At 46.7% G+C, this 10864-nt stretch overlaps 1 protein-coding gene and 1 non-coding gene across 5 annotated transcripts in view; one reads left to right on the top strand and one right to left on the bottom strand.

Moving 5' to 3' along the window:
• The window catches only part of ELMOD3 (ELMO domain containing 3), a 65906-nt gene that overhangs the window by 17100 nt on the left and 37942 nt on the right, over positions 1-10864 (bottom strand). For all 4 annotated transcript variants that reach the window (XM_007970033.3, XM_038007177.2, XM_038007178.2 and 1 more), the window contains 5 exons: positions 10090-10158; positions 9013-9104; positions 7649-7772; positions 7288-7410; positions 1351-1481 (listed from right to left, as the gene is read on the bottom strand). In XM_007970033.3, coding sequence (XP_007968224.3) covers positions 1351-1481; positions 7288-7410; positions 7649-7772; positions 9013-9104; positions 10090-10158 — 539 coding nt within the window. The remainder of the gene's footprint in view (positions 1-1350; positions 1482-7287; positions 7411-7648; positions 7773-9012; positions 9105-10089; positions 10159-10864) is intronic.
• Positions 5315-5375, top strand: LOC119627416 (U7 small nuclear RNA). Its single transcript, XR_005243610.2, has one exon. It is a non-coding gene; the product is annotated as a U7 small nuclear RNA (small nuclear RNA).

The following is a 10864-nucleotide window of genomic DNA, read 5'->3' as shown; positions in this document are numbered from 1 at the left end:
AACCTAAGGCCAGAGATTCATTTTCTTCTAAAATGCTTTCTCCAAAAGATTTCAAAAAAGAAAAGGGGGAAAATGTGAAAGGAATAGATCTTGGGCCCCCAAAATCACTAAGCTAAAGCGAAATGTCAAGCCAGGAACTGCTTAGGGCAAACCTGCCTCCGATTCTATTCAAAGTTGCCCCTCTGCTCACTGAGACAAATGCATATTTGATTCCCTACTTTGGAGAGGCTAATCAGAAATTCAAATGTGATCATTTATCTCTTATCTACCTATGACCTAGAAGCCCCCTCCCTGCTTCGGAGTCCTCCTGCTTTTGCTGCTAGTCATCCCGCCTGGACCGAATGAATGTTCATTCTTACATATGTTAATTGATGTCTCATGTCTCCCTAAAATGCATAAAACCAAGCTGTGCTCTTATTATCTTGGGCACATATCATCAGGACCTCCTGAGGCTGTGTCATGGGCGGGCGTGTGTTCTCAACCTTGGCAAAATAAACTTTCTAAATTAACTGAGACCTCAGATTTTCGGGGCTCACACTGTAAAAAGGAGAGTAGAGGTTCCTCTTCAAAGACTTTCCTCCCCATCTACTTAAGTTAAATAGTAACTTCTCTTAGAAGCAAAATTTATTCAAAGACCTCTGCTAACATTCTTAAATATCTACTAGCCATAATAAAGAAATCAATGTACTTTATGTTTTTAGCTCCCACAATTTAGCCTAAATATTGCCCTGGCATGCTTATACTAGTCCAAGCAAGCATTAAGTCATAGCCTGTTCCTCATCCTTATTTGAAGGTGTTTTTTACCTTTCTCAGCATTCCACAAGTTACTTCCCCCTTCCTTTGTTCTCCTCTGCCTTTGCCTCTTTTAAAAAGTTCTAAGTTGCTAGCCAATCAGGACAAATACAGAATGTGAAGTCCCGTTCCAGCCAATAGTAACCGGACACAGCAGTAAAGTAGACGGGTCAAGTTATAAATGACCCTGTCTCCTTTATTCAGTGTACTCTTGTGGCAAAACTGCTAGCTAATGTACCCTTTCTGTAGAAAGTAAAAAAATAGCCTTGCTGAAGAAATTAACGTTCAAGTGCAATTTCTTTACGGCAGCAAAGAACAAGCATTTCTAACAACATTATGATTTCCATTCTGCAGATGAAGGAGTCAAGGCTCTGAGGAGTTCAGGAACTTGCTTGAGCTACACAGCTAATAAACGGTAGAGCTCATATTTCATTGCAGGTCAGACTGATGGGGAAGCCCATTCCTGGTTTGTCTCAGCTGTCCTGGGAGCCCTCTGGGCCACTCAGGTCCTAGCTCCACAGCCCCTTCCTTTCCTCTGGCTTCCCACCAAAGTCTCACCTGGATGTGGTGACGAGACAGGCGGAAAATCTCCTGTGCCATCAGCAAGGTCTTTGAGTCCATCACCAGGTACAGCAGATGCAGGAGGGCAAGGAAGCCTGCGCCTCTCAGGTCTGTGGCTGGATTCGCTCCTGTAACAGGGGCCATGAGGAAACAGGGTGTGACAGCCAGCAATGCGTTAAGAGCTTGCCGTGGGAAGCTGCCCTGACACTGGCCTCTTCCCAGGCTAGGAGAGCATAAGCAGCACAGGTCCACTTTCTGCCACACTTGTGGGGCTCATTCTAATGAGCTAAGCAGGGGCTACGCACCAAATGGGGATCCCAGCGCCCTGGGGCAGCCTCCCACATTAGTTTTCTTGCCACTGTCTATGACCCTTGACAGTCACTTCTCCACAAAACAACCAGAGTGATCCTTAACAAAAAAGGCTGAATTTACAGTTCTGGAACAAGATGAATTATGCACTTTCTGCCTATTCCTCCCACTAAGTACAGCTAAAAGCCCTGGACATTACTATATAAAATAAACAGAAGACTCTGAAAGGAGGGAAGACAGACTTATTAAGAATCCTGAGAGCTGAGAAATGACTCTCTGGTGAATTCCTGGGTTTCTTTTTGCCTAATATATCCCAAGTGGTGCTGGAGAAGACAGCAACCCAGAAATGCCAATGGGAGCAGACTAAAAAGCCCCAAGGAAAGCTGCTCTCTCTAGCCAAAGCGTGGAGAAAGAGGCAGTGTAGCAAGACAGAAAGTTTTAGCCAACACCCACCCTACTGCAGCAAAACACCACAGAGAAAACTGTGGCCCTATCCCCAATCTTCTCCAGAAAAGGCGGAGTAGGGACCCTAGACTTCCATCCTGGCCTGACTGTCAAGGCACCCTTAGCTCCACAAGGGTAGCATCAGAGAAGGCCCAGCGGGGAGCTGGGACTTTATCTTTCCCAGGGGTAAGGAGCCCCTTGCCTCCTGTGCGATGTGGAAGTCACATAGGAAGAGTAACGAGGTACCCCTGCCCCACCAGCCATGTTGGCCAGGCTGGTCTCAAACTTGGTATTAGTATAAGCCAAATGGGATACCTGGACTTCCACCCCCACCTGGCAGTAACAAGGTGACGTCCCTCCTTCCCCTGCTGGCACAGTAACAGAGGAGGCCTGCTAAAGTAGATTTAAGTAAGATCCAGAGTCTCATACAAACTATCCAAAATGTCTAAGATACAATAAAAAATCACTTGTTACACCAAGAACTAGGTAATTCTCAATTTGAATGAGAAAAGATGATCAACAGACACCAACACTGAGATAACACAGTTGTTGGAATTATTTGACAAGGAATTTAAAGCAGCCGTGGTAGGCAAAATAATCCCCCCGCCCCACGATGGCCATGTCCCCAGAAGCTATGACTATGTTATGTAACATAGCAAAGGGGATTAAGACTGCAGGTAGCACTAAAGTTGCTGATCAGCAGAAAGGGAGATGATCCTGGACTGTCTGGGTGGACCCCATGTCATCGGAAGGGTCCTTAAAAGTGTAAAAGAAAGGCAGAAGCCCAGAGCCAGAGAAAGAGTTGTGAAGAATCGGGCTCAGAGAGATGCTGTTTCTGGCTTTGAAGATGGAGGAATGGAGGTGGCCTCCAGAAGCTGCAAAAGGCAAGGAAATGGATTCTCCTCCAGAGCCTCCAAAAAGAACACTGTGCTGTCAACACCTTGATCTTGAACACAGGTTCTCAGTGAGACCTGAGTCAGACTTCTGAACTAGAAAACTGTAAGATAATAATTTGTGTTGTTTTAAGCCACTAGGTTTGCGGTAATTTATTACAGCAATGATAGAAAATGACTATAGTATCTACCATAGAATGCCTTTGGTAAGCAATTATGAACAAATACACTTTGAAAAAATGAAAGAATAGAAAGTTTCAGTAAAGAAACAGCAGATATAAAGAATAACCAAATAGAAACTTTAGAACTGAAAAATAGAATAACTAGAACTAAAAACTCTCTGGATGGGGTCAACAGGAGAACAGAGACAGCAGAGGAGAGAATCAGTGAACTTGAATATGGGACAGTAACAATAGAATTACATAATATGAACAACAGAGGGACAGAAAAGCAAAAACCAAAATGAACAGAGCCTTAGAGATCTGAGGCTATAACAAAGATTTTTAAAAATGAACAAAGATAGCATTTGTATCATTGGAATCCCACAAGAGAGGACAAAGTGTGGAGCTGAAGAAAGTATTTAAAGGAATCATGGCTGAAAATTGACTAAATTTGGCAAAAGACACAAACCTACAGACTCAAGATGCTGAGCTAACCTCAAACAAGAGAGGCCCAAAGAAATCCACACAATGACACATCACAGTCAAATTCCTGAAAACCAAAGACAAAGCAAAGATTTTTTTTTTTTTGAGACGGAGTCTTGCTCTGTTGCCCAGGCTAGAGTGCAGTGATGCAATCTCAGCTCGCTGCAACCTCCGCCTCCATCTACCAAGTAGCTGGGACTATAGGCACGTGCCACCACACCCAGCTAATTTTTGTATTTTTTTAGTAGAGACGGGGTTTCACCGTATTGGCCAGGCTGGTCTCGAACTCCTGACTTCATGATCCGCCTGCCTCGGTCTCCCAAAATGCTGGGATTACAGGCGTGAGCCACTGCGCCCGGCCAGCAAAGATCTTTCTTTTGAGACAGTCTCACTTTGTCACCCAGGCTGGGGTGTAGTGTGATCCCAGCTCACTGCAGCTTCCACTTCTTGGGCTCAAGCAATCCTTCTGCCTCAGCCTGCCCAGTAGCTGGGACTACAGGCGTGCATCACCACACCTGGCTACTAAAAAAAAATTTTTTTTTTTTTGGCCAGGCATGGTGGCTCACGCCTGTAATCCCAGCACTTTGGGAGGCTCATGCAGGTGGATCACTTGAGGTCAGGAGTTCAAGACCAGCCTGGCCAACATGGTGAAACCCCATCTCTGCTAAAAAATACAAAAAAAAGCTGGGTGTGGTGGCACAGGCCTGTAGTCCCAGCTACTTAGAAGGCTGGGCAGGAGAATTGCTTGAACCCGGGAGGTGGAGGTTGCAGTGAGCTGAGATCGTGCCACTGCACTCCAGCCTGGGCAACAGAGTGAGACTCCATCTCAAGAAAAAAAAAATTTTTTTTGTAGAGATAGGGTCTTGCAGTGTTGCCCATGCTGGTCTTGAACTTCTTGTCTCAAGCAATCCTCCTGTCTCGGCCTCCCAAAGTGCTGGGATTACAAGTGTGAGCCACCATGCCTGGCACAGAAAAGATTTTGAAAGCAGAAAGAGACTATGAACTCCTTACTTACGAGGGAGAGATCATTCAAATGACAGTGGATTTCTCATCAGAAACTACGCAGGCCAGAAGGAAGCAGCACATTTTCAAGTGCTGAATAAAACGAAGTGTCAACCTGGAATTTTATATCCACAGAATTCAGAAGTGAAGAGGAAACTGAGACATTCTCAGATGAAGGAAAACAAAGACAATTTATAGCCAGCAGACCTATCCTAAGAGAATAACTAAAGGAAGTCCTTGAAATAGAAAAAAAATAAAAGAGGGAACTTTGGAATATTAGGAAGGAAGAACAAACAATGGAAAGAGTAAACACAACATTTTTCTTTTTCTTTTTCTTTTTTTTTTGAGACCAAGTCTCACTCTGTTGCCCAAGCTGGAGTGCAGTGGTGAGATCTTGGCTCACTGCAACCTCCACCTCCTGGGTTCAAGCAATTCTCCTGCCTCAGCCTCCCAAGTAGCTGGGATTACAGGCACGTGCCACCATGCCCAGCTAATTTTTGTATTTTTAGTAGAGACGGGGTTTCACTATTTTGACCAGGGTGGTCTTGAACTCCTGATCTCGTGATCCTCCCACTTCAGCCTCCCAAAGTGCTGGAATTACAGGCGTGAGCCACCGTGCCTGGCCCAGATTTTCCTTTTTCTCCAGAGATTTAGAAATTACGTTTATTGCAGTGTCACAGCTCTTTTATAATTTGTCTAGCAGGTTTTCTGGTTCTTCACGAGAACCCCTCCTCAAAAAAATTATGTTTGTTGATTGAAACAAAAATCTTAACATTGCTGGTGTGATTCTCTATATATAGAGAGGATACATTTAAGACGATTACATGATAGATGAGAGAGGGAACAGGGACGTAACCATGTTGCCACACCAACAGACCACCAGTTAATTAGGAGTACATAACGTTTCCTTTTATCTTTTTTTTAAATTTTTTTAAAATTTTTTTGAGACAGAGTCTTGTTCTGTCACCCAGGCTGGAGTGCAGTGGTGTGATCTTGGGTTCAACCTCCACCTCCCAGGTTCAAGCGATTCTCCTGCCTCAGCCTCCTGAGTAGCTGGGATTACACGTGCATGCCACTACACCCGGCTAATTTATGTATTTTCAGTAGAGATGGGGTTTCACCATGTTGGCCAGGCTGGTCTTGAACTCGACCTCAAGTCATCTGCCTGCCTCAGCCTCCCAATGTGCTGGGATTACAGGAGTGAGCCACTGTGCCCTGCCTTAAAGTTTCCTTTCAAAATTAAGATATTTCCCTATTCTATACAAATATAATTTGATATGGTTTTGTTTATTTTTATTTTTTATTTTTTTGAGATGGAGTCTCACTCTGTCACCCAGGCTGAGTACAGTGGTGCAATCCCAGCTCACTGCAACCTCTTTTTCCTGGGTTCAAGCAATTCTCCTGCCTCAGCCTCCTGAGTAGCTGGGACTACAGGCACGTGCCACCACACCTGGCTAATTTTTGTATTTTTAGTAGAAATGGTGTTTTGTCATGTTGGCCAGGCTGGTCTTAAACTCCTGACCTCAGGTGATCCACCTGCCTTGGCCTCCCAAAGTGCTGGGATTACAGGCATGAGCAACCATGCCTGGCCAATTTGATACGGTTTTGAAAAAAAATAGTACAACCTAAAAACTGGTGAAATGATTCTGTTTCACTCAGAAAGTAAAATAATATATGATAAAATTTTCATAAATATTTTTTAGAGAGGAAAAAACCCAAAAATGCCAGATTCTAAGTCACATCACTCCAGTGTTTTACATATCACTTAGAGTAAATGTATACAACAGCCTAAAAGACCACCAAGTGATCTTTTCTCCTGTCCCTTTCGTCTCCACCTCAGCCACACTCTCGCTATTTTTCTTTTCTGAGACAGAGTCTCCCTTTGTCACCTAGGCTGGAGTGCAGTGGTGTGATCTCCATTCACTGCAACCTCTGCCTCCCTGGTTCAAGTGATTTTCCTGCCTCAGTCTCCTGAGTAGCTGAGATTACAGGCACGTGCCACCATGCCTGGCTAATTTTTATTTTTTATTTTTTTCCGATACAGAGTCTTGCTCTGTCGCCCAGGCTGGAGTACCATGGTGCAATCTCAGCTCACTGCAACCTCCGCCTCCCAGGTTCAAGCAATTCTCCTGCCTCAGCCTCCTGAGTAGCTGGGATTACAGGTGCACACCACCATGCCTGGCTAAATTTTCTATTTTTAGTAGAGATGGGTTACACTATGTTGGCCAGGCTGGTCTCAAACTCTTGACCTCATGATCCACTTACCTAAGCCTCCCAAAGTGCTGGGATTACAGGCATGAGTCACCACACCCGGCCCTAATTTTTGTATTTTTAGTAGAGATGGGGTTTCACCACGTTGGCCAGGCTGGTGTCGAACTCCAGACCTCAAGTGATCCACCCTCCTCAGCCTCCCCAAGTGCTGGGATTACAGGAATGAGCCACCACGCCAGACCTACTCTGGCTATTTTTCAAGCAGAGAAAGCAGGCGCCCCCTCACGGCTTTTGCATTTGCTACACCCTCCTCCCAGAATACTCCCCTGAGATCTTCCCCCTCATAGTGCTGGATGAGAACGACCTGGCCTCTCACTCTAGTCCTGGAATCAGAGGCATGAAAAAGAAGATGAGCTGCTCCTTCCTCTTACCCTGAAAGCCCAGGTCCTCCCAGTGGTCTCCATGAAGGGCACAGTCAAACTTGGAGCCGGTCAGCTTCTTATAGATGGTCTGGAGGACTCGGCCATGCACTGGGTCTTGGCTATCCAGGCCACCTGCCCCAAAACACACCCACACTGTCTGCCAGATTGCCCCTCATGGGAGAACTGGGTGCTTCTCAGAGAATGTGAGATCTGGACTGTGCTCAAGACTTCCAATTCTCAGCTCCCAATCTCACCCGCCAACCACGGTACATGCAATATTCCTGGCTTAGCCTCAGCAACAGTATCAGCACACAGGGTCTTGCCTCACCGCAGATGCAGCAACTCCCCTGTGGGCTCACATTGCACTCACATTGAGCAATGGTCAGGACCAAGTCCCTTTCTTCCCGAAGGCCCTGGTGGAGCTTTGGAGGCCCGAAGAGGTAGTGTCGAAGGGCAGCGAGCCCAGTCCTTCGAATAGTTGGCTGGATTCTTTTCTGGGGAAGAAGTTGCAGGCAATGGGCAGAGTGTTGCTTCATCTCCCTTAACCAACTTCCCATCAGGCTCAGACCAGAGGCAGCGCTTGCAGAAAGGAATTCCCCCAGCTAGCTGGCTGGTCTTTGGGCCAGGGGAAGGAGGCAGAAGTTGCAAGGCACCTGTTGTCTCTAGAGCCGGGCTCTTCCAGCTCCCAGATTTTTTGCAAGGTGAAAGAGACATCCCCAAGGGTAGGTATTATCAGCCATTATTTGCATTTAGTCCTCTGGGCTTTTCCAGAACTAGCTATTCCACTAACTCCCACAGGGGTTACACATGCCCAGCTCCCCCAGGCAGTCAGACAAATGCCAGGACAGGTTTCCCAGGAGGTGGGGATTCACTGGAGTTAGATGACTCTGAAGGGTAGCTGGGATCTTTTGGTCACAACCAGCACTTCCCAAGTGAGGTCATGTTGGCTTCTCATGGCCCAGGGTCACTACTGCAAGCCTTAGAACATTCTGATTTCGGTAGCTTTTGGCTCTCTGGGTCCTATAAAACAACTTGGTTCCTATCTTTTTAGCCTCTCTCCCCTGAGCCAGGATTTAAGTAGAAGACCTGAAATCACATTTATCTAAATGTATTGTTACTCAATATGTCCCAGAAAGCTCCCCAGTTTTTTTTTATTTTTTACAGAGACAGGGTCCTACTCTGTTGCCCAGGTGTGATCATAGCTTACTGTAGGTTTGAACTCCTGGGCTCAAGTGACCCCCTCACCTCAAACTCCTCCAAAAGTGCTGGTATTACAGGTGTGAGCCACTATGCCCAGCACCTAACCCACCCCTAGCATTTATTCCCCCAAATATTTCTTCTTTTTCCAACTTATATCTTTCTTAAATTCCTAAATAGCTTCTGGTTCCTTGAGGGAATGGAAGGTTTTCCTCCACTGGCCATGAATTACTCAGCTCCCTCAACAGTTAGCCTTGCCTAGTACTTGATTCTAGATGTCCCCATCCCTAAAAGGGAAGAGTGGAGAAACAGTTATACAGGCCCCTGAACAACAGGGCCACAGGAGCTGTAAGGGCACAGTCCCACAAAAGCTACCAAGGCCCCAAATGAAGTATGGGTCCTAGGCCACCCATGATCCTGGGCACCAAGATCTTAGGGGAGATTTGCTTGCCCAGTGCCCTATCCTGGTGGGACAGAAGCTTGGCTCCTGGGGAAAAGGCACTTTGCTTGAGGCTCCAAACCCTGCTACCATCATACCTTGAAGGAGGAAAGGTCCACAGTCTGGAAGTACTGCAGGGCCTCACTGAAGGAGATTAGCTGCCCAGGCTGCTCTGAGTTAGCCTGGCTCCCTGTGGAAAAAGGGAAGACATGCCAGGATTTATAGGAGTCATTCTGTCAGCAAACGTTTACTGAGGTCCTCCTACTTGTCACCTCCAAGCCAAGCACTGACTTTCAGTTGAACATCAGACACCTACAGCTACAACCAATCTTCTTTCAAGAGGCTGGCATTATCTGCGAAGATGACTCTCTTTTTGGACTAGGCTATTCAGTCGTGCTAGGCCAACCTCTGCAGTGAGTATGGGGCAGATCTGCCCCACAAGGTGATCCCTAAATTCTCTCATCTGTGAGGGGGCAAGTCACTGCCTGGGGTGGGTACCCACATAAGAGCATGCAACTAGTTTGTTTAGGGGCCTTTCCTAATTTCCACTCTTCCCTTCTTACATCCTGTACAGGAACCCCCAACCACACACCTCTGTTATAGCCAATAGGGAATTAACTGATCAGTTAGCAATATAGGTGATGGCTGATACTATTCACTGGCCCCAGGAGCTCAATAGAGGCTCAGGCTAGATATAAGTCCTAGTTCTATTGCTTCATCCAAACCTCTTAGAAAGAAACAAGAGACAATTTTTATTCAGCCTTCAGAGCCTTCCAGCAGACTGCTTCAGCTCCCATCCCCAGGGATTTCCTTGTGCAGTAAACAACCTGAGCAGCCTCACACAGGGGCCCTGTCTCCATCCTCCTGCCCAACCTCGCCACTCTGTAGAAGCTGCCCTAACCAAGGTCAACCCTGTCTTCTCTCACGGCTGGGTGGAAGATGGACAGGGATGGCAGCCCTTTCTCCATGGCCTTCACTCTGGTTTCCTCCATAGATAGGATATCATCATATTCGGATTTGAAAAAGATATTGTAATCTATGTTATATAGTTAAAATGAGCACTCTTAGGAATTCTGTCTCCTAGTCCCAGACTCACAGAAACATTTGCCATATGTGTGAATGTTGCCTTTGCTGGCAGAGGGGCTATGGGGAGACAGCAGCATTCCTACAGTTACCTGTCTCTGGCTGGATGGTGTCCACAGCTTCCCATTCTTCTTGGGCTCTGACCACCTCTGTACTCACAACTGCAATAGTGGGAGAAAAGGAGACCCTCTGAGATCTAAGTATGTCTGGGCCTCTACTGCAGATCCCAGCCTTGTCTGCCTGCCTTGGGCCTAATTTTTTTTTTAAGAGATGGGGTTTCACTGTGTTGCCCAGACTGGAGTACGGTGGCTATTCACAGGTATGATCCCACTATTGATCAGCACAGGATTTTTGAACTGCTCCATTTCTGACCTGGGCCAGTTCACCCTTCCTTAGGCCATCTGGTGGTCCCCCACTCTTGGGTGGTCCCCATATTGATGCTGAACTTAGTGGGGCCACCTGATCAGCACAGCACACTACAGCCCAGAACTCCTGGACTCAAGCAATCCTCCTGCTTCAACCTCCTGAGCACCTGGGACTATAGGCATGTACTACCACATCCAGCTGCCTTGGGTCTTAACACCCTCTGATCCTCTCCTCACAGGTTTGCTAGAGTGAGCTTTTGAAAAGTAAGATCGGGCCAGGCGTGGTGGCTCATGCCTGTAATTCTAGCACTTTGGGAGGCCGAGGCGGGCGGATCACAAGGTCAGGAGATCGAGACCATCCTGGCTAACACAGTGAAACCCCGTCTCTACCAAAAATACAAAAAATAAGCCGGGCATGGTGGCAGGCGCCTGTAGTCCCAGCTACTCCAGAGGCTGAGGCAGGAGAATGTGTGAACCCAGGAGGCAGAGCTTGCAGTGAGCA

The sequence above is a fragment of the Chlorocebus sabaeus genome, chromosome 14 (genome assembly GCF_047675955.1).
Source record: "Chlorocebus sabaeus isolate Y175 chromosome 14, mChlSab1.0.hap1, whole genome shotgun sequence".
Classification (NCBI taxonomy): Eukaryota; Metazoa; Chordata; class Mammalia; order Primates; family Cercopithecidae; genus Chlorocebus; species Chlorocebus sabaeus.
This window is presented reverse-complemented; position numbering and strand designations above follow the sequence as displayed.